The sequence below is a fragment of the Bubalus kerabau genome, chromosome 10, assembly GCF_029407905.1.
Source record: "Bubalus kerabau isolate K-KA32 ecotype Philippines breed swamp buffalo chromosome 10, PCC_UOA_SB_1v2, whole genome shotgun sequence".
Taxonomy (NCBI): Eukaryota; Metazoa; Chordata; class Mammalia; order Artiodactyla; family Bovidae; genus Bubalus; species Bubalus kerabau.
Window position 1 is genome coordinate 6,200,103 of NC_073633.1, and position 20,189 is coordinate 6,220,291.

General features: G+C 41.9%; 1 protein-coding gene across 7 annotated transcripts in view; it reads left to right on the top strand.

Annotated features, from left to right (window-relative positions):
• EPB41L4A (erythrocyte membrane protein band 4.1 like 4A) overlaps nt 1-20,189 on the top strand; it is a 283,127-nt gene that overhangs the window by 240,149 nt on the left and 22,789 nt on the right. For 6 of the 7 annotated variants that reach the window (XM_055536501.1, XM_055536503.1, XM_055536506.1 and 3 more), the window contains 2 exons: nt 12,052-12,099; nt 13,204-13,281. In XM_055536501.1, the coding sequence (XP_055392476.1) occupies nt 12,052-12,099; nt 13,204-13,281 (126 nt within the window). The remainder of the gene's footprint in view (nt 1-12,051; nt 12,100-13,203; nt 13,282-20,189) is intronic. The other variant, XM_055536502.1, reaches the window with a different exon arrangement.

Genomic DNA, 20,189 nt, shown 5'->3' on the forward strand with positions numbered 1-20,189 from the left:
TACCAAAGCCTTTGACTGTGTGAATCACAACAAACTGTGGAAAATTCTTCCAGAGATAGGGATACCAGACCACCTGACCTGCCTCCTGAGAAATCTGTATGCGGGTCAAGAAGCAACAGTTAGAACTGGACATGGAACAACAGACTGGTTCAAAATCGGGAAAGGCGTACGTCAAGGTTGTATATTGTCACCCTGCTTTTTAACTTATATGCAGAGTACATCATGAGAAACGCTGGGCTGGATGAAGCACAAGCTGGAATCAAGATTGCTGGGAGAAATATCAATAACCTCAGATACACAGATAATACCACCTTTATGGCATTACTTTGCCAACAAAGGTCCGTCTAGTCAAGGCTATGCTTTTTTCAGTGGTCTGGTATGGATGTGAGAGTTGGACTGTGAAGAAAGCTGAGTGCTGAAGAATTGATGCTTTTGAACTGTGGTGTTGGAGAAGACTCTTGAGAGTCCCTTGGACTGCAAGGAGATCCAACCAGTCCATTCTAAAGGAGATCAGTCCTGGGTGTTCTTTGGAAGGACTGATGCTAAAGCTGAAACTCCAATACTTTGGCCACCTCATGCGAAGAGTTGACTCATTGGAAAAGACTCTGATGCTGGGGGGGGATTGGGGGCAGGAGGAGAAGGGGACGACAGAGGATGAGATGGCTGGATGGCATCACCGACTCGATGGACATGAGTTTGAGTGAACTCCAGGAGTTGGTGATGGACAGGGAGGCCTGGCGTGCTGTGATTCACGGGGTCACAAAGAGTCGAACACGACTGAGCAACTGAACTGAACTGATGGCAGAAAGTGAAGAACTGAAGAACTTCTTGATGAAAGTGAAAGAAGAGAGTGAAAAAGTTGGCTTAAAGCTCAACATTCAGGAAACTAAGATCATGGCATCCAGTCCCATCACTTCATGGCAAATAGATGGGGAAACAATGGAAACAGTGAGATACTTTATTTTTTTGAGCTCCAAAATCACTGCAGATGGTGACTGCAGCCATGAAATTAAAAGATGCTTGCTCTTTGGAAGAAAAGCTGTGACCAACCTAGACAGCATATTAAAAAGCATTTAATATTTAAGCATTTAATGTTGAAGACATTACTTTGCCAACAAAGGTCCGTCTAGTCAAAGCTATGGCTTTCCCAGTAATCATGTATGGATATGAGAGTTGGACTATAAAGGAAGCTGAGCACCAAAGAATTGATGCTTTTGAACTGTGGTGTTGGAGAAGACTCTTGAGAGTCCCTTGGACTGCAAAGATATCCAACCAGTCCATCCTAAAGGAAGTCAGGGTGAATATTCATTGGTAGGACTGATGTTGAAGCCGAAACGCCAATACTTTGGCCACCTGATGCGAAAAACTGACTCCTTGGAAAGGACCCTGATGCTGGGAAGGATTGAAGGTGGGAGGAGAAGAGGATGACAGAGGATGGAATTGTTGGATGGTATCACCAATTTGATGGACGTGAGTTTGAGCAAGTTCTCGGAGTTGGTGATGGACAGGGAAGACTGGCATGCTGCAGTCCATGGAATTGCAAAGAGTCAGATACATCTGAGCGACTGAACTGAACTGGGAAGACAGGATCATGGTTAGAGAGATATCTCTTAGGTGAGGCTGAGTTATTGTAAAACCCCTTTCAAGAACAGAGAAAATGAGTCTTGTTACATTTTACCCAGCAGGTCAGATTGTTCATATGAATATATTTGTGTGTTTGTGCTTAATAAAAAAAAGAAAAATTCCTAAATAGCGGTTTTGAACCCTCTCTGCAAAGTAGGCTGGGCAATATGATAGGTCCAAGAGAGGAAGACTTGGAAATCACTTACTAGTGAAACTCACTTTATTTCTATCTGATGGGGACTATGTTTTACTTTGGGTGCCTACATGAGTGGTATTTTATGTGACTTATAATTATGAGATGAATAGATAGCATCACCAACTAAATGGACATGAATTCAAGCAAGCTTCAGGAGATAGTGGAGGACAGAGGAGCCTGGCATGTTGCAGTCCATGGGTCATGAAGAGTCGGACACAGTTTAGCAACTGAACAACAACGACAATAACCACATTATGAGATGTTCCACATTATGTCATGTTTTCAGGTAACCATCAAGATTCTTTTTGTATGCACTGTCGATTTAGAAAGCAGAGGTGCATCTCTTTCCTCTGCCCTTTTTCATACTCACTTGCTGGTCCATCCCTGCTTGACTCCTTCTGCTTCTGCCAGTTTCCAGGAGTCTTCATCCATAACTTTCTCAAACCAGGTCCACTTCACCAAAACCCTTTGAAAGTTAAGAAAAGAAAGGCCATCATCTTCACCTAGCAGGACTGAGAAGGGGGTGCCAGATCATAACCCGTGATGATTAGACAGAATACTGGGGAAATAGCTGGCATGTACCATGTTCCAAGTACTGAGCAGCTTACTAGCTCTGTATTATCTCGTTTCAACCTTATGATACCCTACAGAAGCTGACGTAATGCATCTCTCAGTCACTAGGCCTTTCCAGCAGAGAGGGATTAAGGCAGAAATCAGTGCACAGGTGTGAGCAGGACTGAAGGAACAAAAAGACCAAGAGTCTGTGGCCTGGATGCTGTGCTGGCCCTGGGCTGCAGGAGTAGCGGGAGAGATGGGGAAGTCACCCAAAGATTCAAAGCTGCTTCTGCCTTCGAGCTGGCCCCCGGGAGCCTGTGCTTGGCGCTGACCCCGCTGGGGCCGCCACCACTGTAGGAATGACTCCTGCCGCAGCTGCTGGAGAAGGTACCTCCACGTCTAAGGCTGTGGAATCCGCACCTTTGGGGGATGCAACAGCAAGTGCTGCAGGTGCTGCCGGAAGCAAAATCGCCTCCTTTTTTCTCCTGCCTTCAAGTCTCACCTGAGCACCTAAGTGGTGAAGAAGCCTAGGAAGGTGTAATTTTCAGGTCTCTCGTCTTGGCAGTACATGAGAGACTGCAGCTAGGTCTGGATGGGACTGAGTACCAATGGAGAAATACCTGGCCCAGCATTATTATCTCCCTTTTATAGATGAGAAAACAGGCTTGAGGAGGAAAGAGTAACTATTCCTTGCACACATCCAGAATTTGGGTCCACGTCTGTATGTCTGAAAAAGGCAGGGATAATGAGTCATCATTTAAAACAGGCAGGGGAATAGATTTTCTGCTCTCCTTTCTCTTCCAACAATTGGTTCAACTTGGAGAACACTTAAAAAATAAGTCAACATCACTGGGAAACACTATAAAGTGCATTTCTTTGTACATGTGTATTGAGGAGCTCTGGGGAGTGGGGACTACTAAATCTTCTAAGAATCTGTGATGGTATGATTGTTGTTAATAGATAGGTTTTTATAGGTTCTCACTCTAAATTATTAGTGTATTTTTTCACCATTCCCTAAATAAATACACACACTGAGCAGATGGTCATTTGGATTTTAATGTTTAGAAGTGAATTTATCAAGTTTTTACATTACATATCAAAATGTATAGAAATTTTTTTTCCTAAACTAATTGCTTGAAATAGTTGGGAGCACACACATTCCCAAGTCCAGACTTAATAATGTTCATATTGAATACAGTTTCTGCTGGCTTCCTGTGCAACACAGAGACGTAATTGTGGTGAGAGGACACAGGATCCTCTCATGGGTACCATCCAGGGGAAAGACAGTTTTGATTTTATAGAGTAGCGAATCTTTTTGTCTGAGCATCAGGGCCTCTGTCTGGTTCTGTGTGGTACTTGAAAGGTCTCTTATTGGGCATGTGTGTTTTGAGGAGACTAGACATTGCTGACTGTTGGCCTCAAGAGCTGGAGCTCATTCTTTGTTTCTTTCCACTCTGAATACCCTGTAATTGTCCCTGTCCTTCTGAGTCTTGTTTTATCTTCACATGCATTTACCTTGCTCTTGAGCACAAGTCCCTGCATGGCTGAATCGATTCTGACATTTAAAACTGAGACTTGTCATCAGCATGGAGGCATATCATGGACTTAAATTTAATCATGGAAAATTCTACTTTGCAATGCATGGCCAGAATAACATGTTTTGCAAAACATGTCAAAATTTCCTGTTTTGCTAGTTGTCTGTCATTAAATGGATAAATCTATCAAATTCTGGTGGAGCCTAGAACCCTGGTCCTTAACCTTTTGGGATGATGAAACTCTCTGAGAGACTGATGAAATGTTGGATTCATTCCGGGGGCTGGGCGGTGGGGGAGGTACTTAATTAAATACATGTATAAATTTTCCTTTGCAGCTCAATTGCTAAAGAATCTGCCTGCAATGCAGGAGACCTGGGTTCGATTACTGGGTCGGGAAGATCCCCTAGAGAAGGAAATGGCAAACTACTCCAGTATTCTTGCCTGGAGAATCCCATGGACAGAGGAGCCTGCAGGCTACAGTCCATGGGATCACAAGAATCGGACATAATTTAGTGACTAAATCACCACTACATAAATTTTCATAGAATTTTTCAACATTCACGGAGATCCTGAAGCCTGCTTGTTTAAGCAGTCCTGTTTTAGAACAGAAAAGCTACTATACTTCCTGGGCAGTACAAGTTTATTTTTACCCCAGTCCATTTTCACACTCAGAAATGCTTATTGAGGGCATCTCTATGCAAGGCATGTGTTAACCAGCACTAGAGACAGTCCCTGTAGGGGCCTTGGGATGGAATGGAGATCGGGAGTATTCATAGAAAGGCTGAAAGGTCAGTGTCGTCAAGCACTGAGAGGACAGAAATGTGTTAGAGACGAGCCCGGAGGGAAAGAGAGAAAGGAAGAGAGAAAGAGAAGTCAGACCTCACAAGACACCTGGCCTTTGTTGAGGATTTCAGTCATTATTCCGGTAGTTTTTCTAAGGGGGTGATAACACAGTTGCATTTGTACTGGGTGAAGATGGTCCTTACTGCCTCTGGGGGAGAGGTGGTGGTGGACGTAGGCCAGACAGCACACAGGTCCTAGAGAAAGAGGATGGGAACTTGTGCCAAGGTGGCGATGTGGAGATAGGAGGAAGTGGATGGTTTTAAAACCCTTTAAGAGGTAAAAGTGTGGGATGAGAAGGATAAAAATGAGGGGCGAAGGAGTGACAGGTGTCAGGATGAAAGCCAGACTTGTATAATTTCATGGATGGAGGTGTGATGCACTGAAATAAGAATCACCTGGATATCACAGGCTTAAAAAGGAAAACTGAGTTTGTTTGTTGATAAGTTGAATTTGTTGTACCATTGAGAAGTCCAAGTGAGGGATTTACATGGATTGTTTGATATAAGTCAGGAGCTAGATGGCTATCTGGACTGAAATATAGATTTCTTACAGATGTTAGTTGAAATATGAAATAGAGTTGAGGTTGTCTAGATACTGTAGATAGACTGCAAAGACAAGCCAATAACAGAGCTGTGAAAAACTTCAGCATTTATTTGCCTTAGTTGAAGAGGATTAACTTGTAAAAGAGACAGAGATATTATATCTATATGAAAAATCATGGAACAACATACTGGTGTGAAATTGGGAAAGGAGTACTTCAAGGCTGTGTATTATCACCCTGCTTATTTAATTTCTATGCAGAGTACATCTTGCGAGATGCTGGATGAAGCACAATCTGGAATCAAGATTGCTGGGAGAAATATCAGTAACCTCAGATACACAGATGACACCACCTTTATGGCAGAAAGTGAAGAGGAATTAAAGAGCCTCTTGATGAAAGAAAGAGGAGAGTGAAAAAGTTGGCTTAAAGCTCAACATTCAGAAAACTAAGATCATGGCATCCAGTCCCATCACTCCATGGCAAATAGATGGGGAAACAATGGAAACAGTGACAGACTTTATTTTCTTGGGCTCCAAAATCAGTGCAGATGGTGACTGCAACCATGAAATTAAAAGATGCTTGCTCCTTGGAGGAAAGGCTATGACCAACCTAGATAGCATATTAAAAAGCAGAGACATTACTTTGCCAACAAAGATCCATCTAGTCAAAGCTATGGCTTTTCCAGTAGTCATGTATGGATGTGAGAGTTGGACTATAAAGAAAGCTGAGTGCCAAAGAATTGATGCTTTTGAACTGTGGTGTTGAAGAAGAGTCTTGAGAGTCCCTTGGAATTCAAGGAGATCAAACCAGTCCATCCTAAAGGAAATCAGTCCTGAATGTTCATTAGAAGTACTGATGCTGAAGCTGAAACTCCAATATGTTGGCCACCTAATAGGAAGAACTGACTGATTGGAAAAGGCCCTGATGCTGGGAAAGATTGAAGGCAGGAGGAGAAGGGGATGACAGAGGATGAGATGGTTGGATGGCATCACCGACTCGATGGACATGAGTTTGAGCAGGCTCCAGGAGTTGGTGAGGTGGATAGGGAAGCCTGGTGTGCTACAATCCATGGGATCGCAAAGAGTCAGATGCTACTGCATGACTGAACTGAACTGAAGTCCTCATTCCCAGAATGCTAGAATCCAGGCTTCTATTTCCGAGGCATGAGAGTAGAGACTCTCCCTATAAAATATGGATAGATACTAGGGAAAAGGTCTACAGATAGGAACTTTCAAAAGATTGTCCAGTGAAATGACGAGACTTCCCATATTAGCTCTGCAGTGCAGTGAGGCTGTCTGTTACCATGCACTGCACCATCCAGAGGGTTCCAGTCTTTTCAGTGTCTAAAATATGAAAAGAACCATAATCACCCAGAATTTGGGGATAGCTTCTCTTTGGAAAGACAGAGACTGAGCCAAGACTTAGGAGTATGTGCGGGGGGAACTCACAGGAAATAGAGACAGTATAAGAAACAAAATTTTCTAAAAAATATATACTTATTACCTTTAGAAAAGTGAAAACTGTGGTATTGAAAGAGTGAATAAGAGTTTTTAGATTTTAAATTTGTGGGGTATAATTTTAAATAATTAAATTGGAAGATAAGGAAATCTTCCCCAAAGTAGAACCAAAACAAATCCATGGAAATAAGGATTATTATGATCAAACCTGAATATCAGTCATTTGACTAATGAAATTTCTGAGGGGAAAAAAAACAAAAAATTACAGGTAAGGAAACTATGAAATAAATAATATAAGAAAATACCCCAGATTGGAATGGTTTAACTTTATAGATAGACAGAACGCACTGAGCATTTGGCATAGTGTATTGAAAAGTAAGATCTGTACCAAGATCATTAAAACATTATAGGCCAAGAGAGAATTTTAAAAAATTGGCATCAGGGAGGAAAATGTGAAAGGAAAAAAACACAGATCATGACAAATAAATATCATGGACTTAGACTGCTTCACAGCAAAAGCAGGGAAAGAAGATAATGAGGCATTGCCTCCAAATGCTGAAGGAAAGTTAATTTCAATTTAGGATTCTATGCCAAGATAAACCAGATTATATGTGTGTAAGGAAGACATTGTCAGAAATTTCATTCTCAAAAATATATATACATATATGTGTGCATATATATAATGTATTTTGTATATTTAGTGTATATACATGCATATACACATATATATGTATATACATAGCTCAAACTACTGCACAATTGTACTCATCTCACATGCTAGTAAAGTAATGCTTAAAATTCTCCAAGCCAGACTTCAACAATACGTGAACCATGACTTCCAGGTGTTCAAACTGGTTTTAGAAAAGGCAGAGGAACAAGAGATCAAATTACCAACATCCGCTGGATCATTGAAAAAGCAAGAGAGTTCCAGAAAAACATCTACTTCTACTTTATTGACTATGCCAAAGCCTTTGACTGTGTGGATCACAATAAACTGTGGAAAATTCTTCAAGAGATGGGAATACCAGACCACCTGGTATTCTGACCTGCCTCTTGAGAAATCTGTATGCAGGTCAGGAAGCAACAGTTAGAACTGAATGTGGAACAACAGACTGGTTCCAAATCAGGAAAGGAGTACATCAAGGGTGAGTATTGTCACCCTAGTTATTTAACCTCTATGCAGAGTACATCATGAGAAACGCTGGGCTGGAGGAAGCACAAGCTGGAATCAAGATTGCCGGGAGAAATATCAATAACCTCAGATACACAGAAGACACCACCTTTATGGCAGAAAGCGAAGAAAAACTAAAGTGCCTCTTGATGAAAGTGAAAGAGGAGAGTGAAAAAATTGGCTTAAAGCTCAACATTCAGAAAACTAAGATGATGGCATCTGGTCCCATCACTTAGTGGCAAATATATGGGGAAACAGTGGAAACAGTGAGAGACTTTATTTTTTTGAGCTCCAAAATCACTGCAGAATGGTGACTGCAGCCATGAATTTTTTTTTTTTTTTTTTTTTTTGCAGCCATGAAATTAAAAGACACTTACTCCTTGGAAGAAAAGTTATGACCAACCTAGACAGCATATTAAAAAGCAGAGACATTACTTTGCCAACAAAGGTCCGTCTAGCCAAGGCTATGGTTTTTCTAGTAGTCATGTATGGATGTGAGAGTTGGACTATAAAGAAAGCTTAACACCAAAGAATTGATGATTTTGAACTGTGATGTTGGAAAAGATTCTTGAGAGTCCCTTGGACTGTAAGGAGATCCAACCAGTCCATCCTAAAGGAGATCAGTCCTGGCTGTTCATTGGAAGGACTGATGCTGCAGCTGAAACTCCAATACTTTGGCTACTTGATGCGAAGAGCTGACTCATTTGAAAAGACCCTGATGCTGGGAAAGATTGAAGGCAGGAGGAGAAGGGGATGATAGAGGATGAGATGGTTGGATGGCATCACTGAACCAATGGAGATGAGTTTGAATAAACTCTGGGAGTTGGTGATGCACAGGGAGGCCTGGTGTGCTGTAGTTCATGTGGTTGCAAAGAGTTGGACACGACTGAGCTACTGGACTGAACTGATATATAGTGTGTATGGGTCTCCCAGGTGGTGCTAGTGATAAAGAACTCACCTGCCAATGCAAGAGACATAAGAGACATGGGTTCAGTCCCTAGGTCAGGAAGGTCCCCTGGAGGAGGGCATGGTGACCCACTTCGGTATTCTTGCTTAGAGAATGCCATGGACAGAGGAGCCTGGCGGGCTACAGTACATAGTGTTGCAAAGAGTCAGACATGGCTGAAGTGACTTAAATATGAGTATATATATATGTGTGTGTGTATATATATATATGAATATATAGCTGCCATGACAAGAGGCCATCAGACCTAAGACTATGGACTTCATCAAAGGTGCAAAAGAAATTCCGTGGTCAGGGTGAAGGGACATCTCTGCAGCAGTGCTAGGCAGCAAACTGTCCAATGTGAGTAGGAGGGCAGAGTGCTCCAGAAGGGATTTACATGGAACTTGCTATCTGTGTATTTATCTATCTCAGGAGGAGTTGTGCAGCTGTCTCAGAGATGGCATAAAGTATTAGTGAGAAGTACGAGGAAAACTCGGAGAAGGCAATGGCACCCCACTCCAGTACTCTTGCCTGGAGAATCCCAGGGACGGGGGAGCCTGGTGGGCTGCCGTCTATGGGGTCGCACAGAGTCGGACACGACTGAAGTGACTTAGCAGCAGAAGCACGAGGAAAACTAAGCAAGCAACTTAAGTAGAAAACTAGCCAGTTATCATCTCTAAGAAAAATTTAAACCTATACAAGAAATTGTGTTCCTAAAACACTGTTTAGATCAGTCATCTGTGAACAATAGTTACGTAATTGTTTACAATTAACAATTCTATCAATGTAATGTTGTTTGATATATTTGATATAATTATGTTGGGAAAGTGGGAAAATGAAAGTTGTGAATGTGGCATTAGAAGAGTCATGTCTGCCCTGGCTAGATCAGAAAGGTACATATAACAAAAGAGAAAGACATGGAGCCCAAAAGCAAGAAAGAGACCTCGCTCAAGAAGTATGGCTTTGCAGGAGAGGAGCGAGACTGGGCAGAAAGTCGTGGGAGATGTGGAGTCAAAGTAGGTGTGTGTATGTTTGAACAGGAGAGACTTGAGAATGTGAAAGGCTGGTAAAGAAACTTGGCTCTGAGGACAAGGTGAATATATGTGAGAGACAAGAGGTGGTTAATGACAATCACCGAGGAGGTAAAAGGCGATGGGATCTGCACAGCACAGGCGAGCGGATTGACCCTAATTGTAAGGACACTTCCGTAAAAGAGAGGGTGATGTGGGTGAGTTTTATTTTGGGTAACAGGAAAAGGAAAGAGTTCCCATCCAGTGGCTGGCTCCTTTTTGCTTTGGAAGGAGAACACAAAGTCCTTTGCTGCAGCAGTGGTACAGTGAGTCAGAGGGCTGCAAGGCAAAAGGAGTTTGAAAGCTCTTTGAAGAAACTGAGAGTTCTTGGATCAGAGAAAGGTAGTAGGATCGCTGGGCCATGTTGTAGATCTGAGATTATGCACATGGATTTGTAGTGTAGTTAACACGCCCTTTTATGTGACCTCATCTAACACTGCTTGCCAGCTTTTGAGGGCTGGCCCAAAGAACCTGAAGAGTTGGATTCACCCACCTCTGGAGTTTTGTCATAGAGACTGAACAAAAAACACAATCAGAGGGTTTCAAGTACTGGCATACATGTTATTGTGATGATGAAAATCCAAACTGAGTCAGGGAGGAAATAAAAGTTAGCTGACAGAAAGTTGCAAGGTTGATAGACAGACAGTACTACTGAGGTCAAAGGAAAGTAGATGGAAGTCATTGAACAAGCAGCAATGGTAATAGTCAACATTTATTAAGTGCTTAGAGTGGGCCAGGTCCTACTGTGTGCATTTTAAATATATTAATTCATTTTATCCTCATAACAACCCTGTGTGGGAAGTACTATTCAAACTGAGGCTCAGTAGAGAAGTCTTATGTTTAAATCACACTACTTATCATCAGATGGTACGGGATTCACATTCAGGATTACAGAACTCACACATTTAACAGGATGCCCCACTGAAGCTGTTTGAAGGTAAATAGGAAGTGGTATTCAGGAAGGAGAGGAGATTCAGGTTAGAGAACAAGGTTTTTGCAGGTGGTTACAGATAATAAAGTCCGAAGTGTGACCCTGATGGGGTTGCTGAGTTGCAGTAAAGAGGTCCTTAGGGAAGATGACAAGGGCCGTGGAGGCTGGGATGTTGGAAAGGGCATTCAGGTGAGAGCTGACATCAGATTATAGCAGAACTTGGCTTGGTGGATTGTGTTACGGAATTGGGTTTGTTTGCCTAACTTGCAGCAAGCCAGACATTGAGACACCAAGGTTTGCAGCAGAGAAATCGTTAATTCACAAGATAGCCAAACAAGTTGATGGGAGAACAAATCCAAAACTTGTCTCCCTGAAGGTCAGACTTAGGGATGTTTATAGGATAAACAGGCAGAGTGTATGAGGCGTGGGGAGAGGTGATTGAGGTAAGAAAAGGGAGGTAATCGGTGGTTTCTGCAAGAGTGGTCAAGCTTCATGGTTCTTCATGGCAACTGTTCAGAAGATGGCAGAGTTAGTGTGTTCTGAGGGTAGAGGTTTTGGCCCTCTAGCATCAAAGATCATCTGTCTGACACTCATGCATGGCCAGTTGAATGATCAGTGGTTTCAACCAGTTTGAACTGGGTAAGAACTAACTCCACATTCCTGAAAAACAGTTTAAGCAACCATTACTATAGTGACCCATACATCAGAGGTGTTATCCATAAGGAAGCTAGGGAGTGGTTAGTTTAAAATCAACTAAAAGCAAGTGAGGCAGGTTGGATTTGGTGCGCCTAATCAGGTTAGTGCTCTGTTTCAGTTGCAGATCTGGGCACTACAATTGAACTCTGTTATTGGATGAATGGAACTTAACAGATAATTACTGTTATATCTGTTAATTACTTAATAGATAATTACAGACACAGATAATTGTGCATAATTACTTATGGACTGTTTGTAGCCCCTGCTAGCCTGTTGGCTTCTTGAGGCCAGTTGATATCGTTTCTGGGATCTGTTGTAGAGTTGGGCATGTATGTGTGACTCGTGTTTGGTGACTGACGTGAATGGATGACTGTGTAATGTGCATTAACTGAAGTAAAACTCATTCTGGTATGTTTTCCTTAGCCAGTTGATAATTTTCTATTCTCCTGAATGAATTATTATTCTTTCCTCCCCCGCCCCCCCATAGGAAAGCCCATAACAGTGGTGAAGATTCAGATCTAAAGCAAAGGAGGAGGTAAAAAAGCCAAAATGGAAGGAGGGTCAAGGGAGAGGGAAAGGGCTTAGCAGGTCAGCACAGCTCAGACCTGAGGCAAGAGTGTGGGAAATGTTTGGTTTTATTAGTGACTGCTTTAAGGATATTATAATTTTTTAAACTTTGAAATAACAATTTTGGCTGCAGCTGGTTCTCAGTCTTCCATTCCTTAACATCTTTAGGAGTTTCTCTCTCTCTCTCTCTCTCTTTTTTTTTAACCCTACTCCTTTTTGTCTTAGAGGAGCTATCTCCATTATCTCTCTTTTTCTTTTTTTCTTTTCTAGTCTCTTTCTTTCTGTTTTTCTTTTTGGCCACACCACACCGTGGCATTTGGGATCTTAGTTCCCTGACCAGGGATCGAACCCATGCCCCCTGCAATGGACGTGTGGAGTCTTAACCACTGGGCTGTCAGGGAAGTCCCTCGCTTATCTCTTGCTACAGTAAAACCATCTGGAACTGGGTGGTTGAATATAACAACAACCATATATATCTTATATGATTCTATTGATTGAACAGCAGTTTGTTAGCTAGTTTAACTGGTCCCTGGCAGAATGGCTGTCCGCCTGGGAACTCACTCTGTCCGTGATCTCTGCACTTGGTTAACCTAGGTGGCTGGGAAGAAGCAGAAGCTACCAGCCCTGTTAACAGATAGTCCTAGAACTGGCAGAGTATCCCTTCTACCTCCTTCTGTTGGAAAAATCACTCGTAGGACCAGCACAAATTCAAGGGGAGTGGAAATAAACTCTCCCTCTCTTCGTGGGGGTAGGGGTTTGACAGGACTTTGAGTCCATATTTAGTCCACCCCAGGGACTTATAGCTTTTCCACACCAGAGTTCTGTTGAAAGCACTTGATTCTGTGGTCCTTTCTAGGAGCATGGTGACATTTACTTTAGTCTGCTTCCACATTTCTATAGACATTCAGATAGCTAGCTGAATTGAGGAACTGCTTGGGAGAGGGCTATGACAACTACTTATGTTTGAATTGGTAGTTTTATTGCAAAATTAATTCTAAAGAACCTACAAGAACCTTTCTGATGTTTTTCATTTGTCATAAATATAGTTTTTTTCCTCTTATTTTCTTTTCAGGTCACGCTCACGCTGTAACACAAGCAGTGGTAGTGAATCCGAAAATTCTAACCGAGAGCACCGGAAAAAGAGAAACAGGTAATGTTGGAATATGGTAGTTAACAGGAACTCTGAAATCAGCGACTACCACTGATTGTAGAAGCTGTGTGTCCTATGAATTTTTACACCTGATTTTTCTCAGCTGTATTTAAGAAGAAATCTGGAATGATTCTGAAGTACTATTTTAGGAAACCTCAGCTCTTTGAACTGAGTTTCTTATCTTTATAATAAGATGATTAAACAGTTTGACAGTGATGTCCCTTCTTGTTAATTAAAAAAAATAAAAAGCAATGATCTATATTTAGGTACAACATGTAGTGAATTTGCCTAAGAGTGGTAAGAAATTTTATCATTTGTAGAGAGATTTCTCCCTGAAGTGTCTTTTAACATGACATCATTATTCTTTGCCCAACCAAAAACCAAGACACTCATAGTTGCATACTTTTAGTCTTATGTATATTTAATGCAAATGTGTTTATACTTGTGCTAGGCACACGCAATTAGATGGGTAAATGCAATTAATTCATATTTTTAGGACTTAGTCTTAAGAGCTTGTTAGTAACATGATTTGACATGTAATCAATATTAGTGATGGCAATGCATTGATTTAATCAGTTCTTCCTAATTCTGAAATATTTATTTGAAAACAAGTAATCCGTGATGAAAGAACACCAGGTTGGGGAGCTGAGGGATATAGTTATCGGTTATGCCAGTTTCTAATCCAGTGGTTCTCAGCTGGGGACAGTTTTGTTTTCCCTCTCTTCCCTGGCAGTGTCTTGGGACACTTTTGGCTGTCACGGCTGGGGCTTGCTACTGACTAGGGATGCTGCTGGACGTCCGACAGTGCTCAAGGCAGCACTCCACAGCGGGAACACCTGGCCCCAGACGTCAGTGGTGCCCCCGTAGGGAAGCCCGTCCCCACCTGACGTAGACTCTGGCGTGGTTGCTTCTTCTGGGTTGTCTCCTGCTGAGGAAGTTGCATGAGATGCTCTCCAGGGTCCTTGTTTCGTGCTCAGAGCCCTTGTGCGTGGCATGCGCTGAACTGGCCTCCCTCTCTAACTGCAGCACCTATGTCATAACCGCCCAGACAGCACTGTGAGAGTGGACCACTCTCTTAGGAAAACTTTCTGTGTCAAGCCTTCTTGATAGAGGTGAGATCTCAATGTGTTAGCACAGTTTTCTCAAGGAAATGATCCCAATTTCTTCATCTATAAAAGCCTAAGTGTGGACGGTAGCTTTCCCTCAGGTACGCTCTTCCCACTCTAAAATCCAGTATGTCTGCACAGACAACACAAAACAAACGGAAAAACACCTCCCCCATCTCTGTGGACCTACTTATCAAGCCAGTGTCTTGACAAATATATTTCTGTTTTGCTTGGTGTATTCTGAGTTTGTGCATGCTAGGTTGCTTTAGCCCCTCTCTTTGTGACTCTATGGACCAGGGCCTGGTGTGCTATTCTCAACTTCTCAGAGCCAGCCTATTTAAAAACAGTGTCTTTTTGAGCCAGAAGTGCTAACTTGACATTTGCTGTTAAAATGAAACACTATTCAAAGGTTGCCAGCAAATTCCTAAATAGCTCATTACTGATCTAGAAGCATTGGCTTTAATATTCCTAATAGGTGTTTTCTGCCTCTACCCTAGTTTCATCAACAATTTTTCAGATTGGCTTTTTTGTACTGTATAAATAGTATATTTTAGAATGATGGTGGTTCTGAATGTTTAAATGCTAAAGTACTTTATAAGGCTATTAATGAGAAATTGCTTTCAATGCACACTGACACAAAGACTTGCAAAAATAATTTCTTTTACCTGTGGAGATACTGCCCTGGGCTTACACAGGGTGGCTGTGTCTGTAGAAGATGGGGTCTGGAGTCTGGCTCTCAGAGGCATAGCAGAAAGTGGGCGAAGGAAGGAGCAGGTCTTGCAGTGCTAATCCCATGGCTGAGACTCCTGGTGGAGGCACAGCGTGTGGGCGGTGCCGCGCAGGACTCTGCCCGGGGCCACGTACCCGTGACGCAGAGCTGCCCTGCCCACTCCACCCCATTATCAGCCTTTAAAATCATGCCAGAACCCACTCACTCTACCTTGGGATACGTGGGTCTGAATATTTATACTGTGGCCCTGCTAATGGTCCCAACATGTCTTGTGTCTGTAATGAAAGTCCCAAACTGACTTTCAACTTTGGGAAGAGAATGAATCTCTTCAAACTCAGTTGCCTTTCCTTATTTCCATTGGCAGGGTGACCCAGCCAAGCTCTTACCAGCGTCCTTTGTGCTTTTATTAAAGGACTATGGTAACCCTAGAATGAGGCAAAGTGAGTCTTGAACATGCTGATTTTCTGCTTCCTGCCAGCAAGGTCTCTAAATTCAGCTCCGGATACTTTCTCACTTTGGAAGTCAGAGCCTGCACCGAGACACCCATTTACCTATCTCCCCATGGGAACTATAGCCTGGGGCAGAAGGACAAAGACTGTGCACATTAGCTTTTCAAGCACTGTTTTGAAGCCCATGATATGTCCAATGGAGCTCTGGAGAGACTCTCTCCAGAGAGACGTTCTGGAGACTGTGTGTGATCTTCAGGATGGTATTTCCTCTGCCACTGCTTCTTGCTGTTGCAATTTTTGTTGTTGTTGTTCGTTTCTTTGTTTGCTTTTTTAACATAAGGAAGGTCTCTCATATTAAGTTTAAGACAATCCTGTGTCAATACTGTTTTTTCAGTGTCTACCTGTTGGAGTTCAAGCTGCTTTGCTGCTCCCATAGATAACAGTTTCAGTATCTCTCATTTTGCATGAAGAGAAGCACAAGTTAACAAGACAGTGTTACAAATCAGCTTTATTCAAAGCAGTGGTTGTGGCTTTGAACAAACATGGAAAAAAATCATAATCCACACTGACCCTGGAAGGCTAGTATTAGAAACAAGGATGTTGTTTAGATTCAATTTTATAAAAATATGACTGTAGATAAGCAACCTCCTCTGTTAGCTTTGGGTCGAGAGTTAGTGAGGCCAGATGGGTGAGGAATAACTGCAGGGTATCATTCCACAGAATTTCCAACAGCAGAGACTTAAGCCTCCTTTGTTTGGGAAATTGTTTATGTATTTCTTAATCCTCTTTCACTTTAGTTGTCTCTTTACTGTTTTCATAATCTACATGGGTACCTACAGTTTTCCAGATTTTGAGGTTTGAGAAAGTAGTTTTTTTTCCTCTGTATAATTAGCTGGAAGTTGGAGCAGTTTCTTGTTATAACATCTAAGATGACAGAGTCCTTATTTTACCCTCAGTGTCTCTAGTGAGTGAAGTCATCTTTGCAACTCTGTGTCCATCTCTTTGCAACCTCATGGATTGTAGCCTACCAGGCTCCTCCATCCATGGGATTTTCCAGGCACGAGTACTGGAGTGGGTCACCATTTCCTTCTCCAGGTAATCTTCCCGACCCAGAGATTGAACCCGGGTCTCCCGCATTGTAGGCAGATGCTTTACCGTCTGAGCCACCAGGGAAGCCTGGTGGTGTCTCTACCTTTGTACACCTTTGTACACCTTTGTCTTCATCTCTCTTCTCTTCTCTCCGTTTTTTACTCTATCACATTATTTTCCCTCACCAGGTCCCCCCTATTCTTTTCTTTTCTTAGCTTCTTTCTCACTCTTTCTTTCCTGTCCTCTTTGACATCTGTCTTTGTTTAGGAACCAGTGATAAAATGTCAAAAAAAAGCAAAGATAAAACCCTAAGGGAGTGGGTCAGGGTTTTGGTTCTGCCATGTCCTGCTGTTTGACCTTGGGCAACTCATTTAATCAATTTAAACTTAGCTTTGTCATCCTTAAAATGGTGTGTGTACTGCCTGATCTGTTTTCTTGAGTTACTGCAAAGACTAACTGAGCTATAAGAGGTGATAGCACTGTGGTGGACAGAGCTGGATATCTAATTTTGGTGTCACTGCCTCTTCTTTGGCTGTCCTGACCTCTCCTACACCCTCTTTCTAGCCTTTTCCACTTTTCTTTTAACTTTGTCCTCCATTTCCCTATCTACACATTTGTATTTTCAGACCAGGCTTTTTTATCCTTTGATTGATGGGCAGGTTTTAGGGGTATCATAATCTCAAGCAATTTTATGTAAAATTCTCTGTTTCCAAGCATACAATTTTCTGGTGATAAGAGTCTGTAGATTTAATCAGATTCTTAAGAGGGTATCTGATCTCTAAAAAGTTATAAACTGGTCATTATGATCTAAATAGTGAAAGATAGATTGATATTGGGAAATGGAGTTGATATCTTAGTTCACTGGTAGGGTTGAAATCTAAAAGGCTGCAAATTTCTTTTGAGATCACTTACTTTTCTATACCGATTTGTAAACAAATTGGTTCAATTAAATTAATCAAATTAGAAACCTACCAAGTGCAGAGAAGCATTAAATTAATGATCTTTGTGAGTATTAGATTGCATTAGTTTTCACTAGTTAGAATTTTGAATCTTGCACGTAAAATCAGAAGTGTCAGTTGGCTCCTCTTTGTGGATTTGAACCCCTGGGCCGTTCTTGGGACTTGGCCGCAGAGTATGTTGGAGGAGGACCTAAGAAGTAGATCTATCACGGTGAAGCCTTTCATAAGCCAGCTTTCCCTGAAAATACCTTGAGCTTAATAAAATATCCTTCACATTCAAAGGAACTGGTCTGCAAAATATCCTTTGTGCTGTTGATGAAAATCAGCTCTCCTTTAGGCATTCACTGGGATCTGTGGATTACTCAGTCATTAGCTTTGATGTGTTGCTAGGCTTTTAGGATTTGAAGTGGGAGATTTGGAGGAGGTAGGGGGCAGTGAGGCAGAGAACCAGTCTGGTGTTTTTTGCATAAGCATAAATGTGGAAGTAACTCTGGAGCCTGGCGAAAATTAAAAGAGTAAGAAAAATGAGAGAAGCTGGGGGTAAGAACAGGACTAGAATAAATTGGCAACAGGGGACCATTTGGACCTTTCCCAAATTTCATTCTGAGCCGTTTGCATCATAATCACATGAATTATGTACATGAGGCGATATGTATGCACATGTGTGCATGCGTGTGGGTGAAATAGAGCACAGAACAAAGAATGAGGGACCGTGCATTATGAATCTGTCCCTGCTTTGAAGAGCTCTGTGCCTAGAAGCTGGTTCCTTTACCCTCTGAGTTTTAATTTTCTTACATGCTAAATGGGATCATACCTGCCCGGCCTACCTCATGAGGTTTGTGAAGATCTGAGATAACGGATGTGCTTTGAAAAGCAGAAAGAGCCCTGCATTCGACTGATGAGAATGTTCAGTGCTGCTCAGTGTTACCTGAAGTTCCCATTGTATCTACAGAGTGCGGGCAGCTCCCTTTAACAACAAAGAGACTAGTGTTTCTAACATGTGAGTTTATCCTGCCACAAATGTTAGAGTTTCCTCCTGCTTTTTAGGTGTCTCTTAGAACCTGTATCTGAATAATGGATTAAGATGGTTTGAAGTATTTTAAATGCATTCCACAAAGTCTTTTATATTATTTTTCTGAGAAAAGTAAGAAACCATCCTCTGTGGCACTGCCGCTAACAGGGACGATACGGCTGAGGCAGGCAAATCTAGATCACGGCCTTGGTAGGGTTCTGTTGTTGTTAGAATCATAAAACAAAACAAAACATTACTGTCCCTGTGTCTTAAGGGAAGAATGTGTTTTGGTTGATGGCAAAGTTAAACCCAAGGGTGTTTATTCCACATGGCCTGAAAATAGATAACTGTTTCCTCGCAAGCATGCCCTCCTGCCTGGTTCCTGTCCCTGACAGAAATGTCTGGGCTGCAAACCAGGTACAAATTGCGGGTCTGGAGTGGGTCGTCTGTTCAGAGCCGCTGGAAGTGATGTTCACTCTGCTGCACGCATGGCACAGCGTTCTGATTTCTACTTTATTAAGTTGTATTAAGATTTAAACATTTGATAATGGATAATTTAGGAATTCCAGAGCATAATCCAAATTGATAGAGACGACTGTGGAAGCACAAAGCTATAGCAACAGAGAAATGTTCTCAGAGGACTAAACTCGAGGCAGGTTGAACGATTACGAAAACAGAAGCAGAGTGGGAGAGAGGAAATTATGCTGCAGGTAGCCCATTTTAGGAGGGAGAGCATAAGGTATAAGTGGAAGAGATTGAAGTACCTTTAAGAGCAAATAAGATTAATTTATTGATGGTGGGGGAAGATGGGAAAAGCAAATGAATTTTTTGCTTGCTGGTCTTCAGGGAGTATGTCGACAGATGCCTGGAACTGATATAAATTTCCCTAGGGAATAAAAACTACTGAAAAAAAAAGAAGGTTGGTTTATAGCAGGTGATCCCAGAATGAGAGCTGTTGTTGAGAAGCACAAGTCCACAATCGGTTGGGAACCGCAGAGTTACTGTAGCGATGGAGTGGCCATATGAAGCAATTGTCTGGAGAGTCGTGCTGTAGCTGAAGAGTGGAGGTTTGTTTCAAAGAGTCTGGCTGCCTTGTAAAGGAAGCACAAAGAGAAGAACATAGAGTTTTAAATCTGGAAAGGAACTTCACAGTAATTCAGTAGATGAATAAACAGATTTACCAAAGAAGGTTAAACGTTTTGCCCAGGGATCTCTGAGTCAGATAACAACAGAGCTGGAACTAGGCTGAACTCAGGAGCAACGGGATTGCTCCTTATCATCCAAAGCGTCATTCTACATTTGCTCTGTAAGATTGCTCAGGTTTGTATTAAACGTGGCCTTTTATCTCAGTGAAGGAGAAATGAATTAAGAACTGGTCTAAAGGAATGTCCTGTTAGGAAGGAAACTTTCCTGGTAAAGGTAGAGGACCAAGTAAAATCCACAAAGATTTATATAAGACTTCATTTGGTAACATGAAGAATTTTGCAGAAGAAGCAGAACTATAACTGGGAAGATGGAAAGAAGAGACTAAGAATAGCCATTATCTTCATTATTGTTATCAAA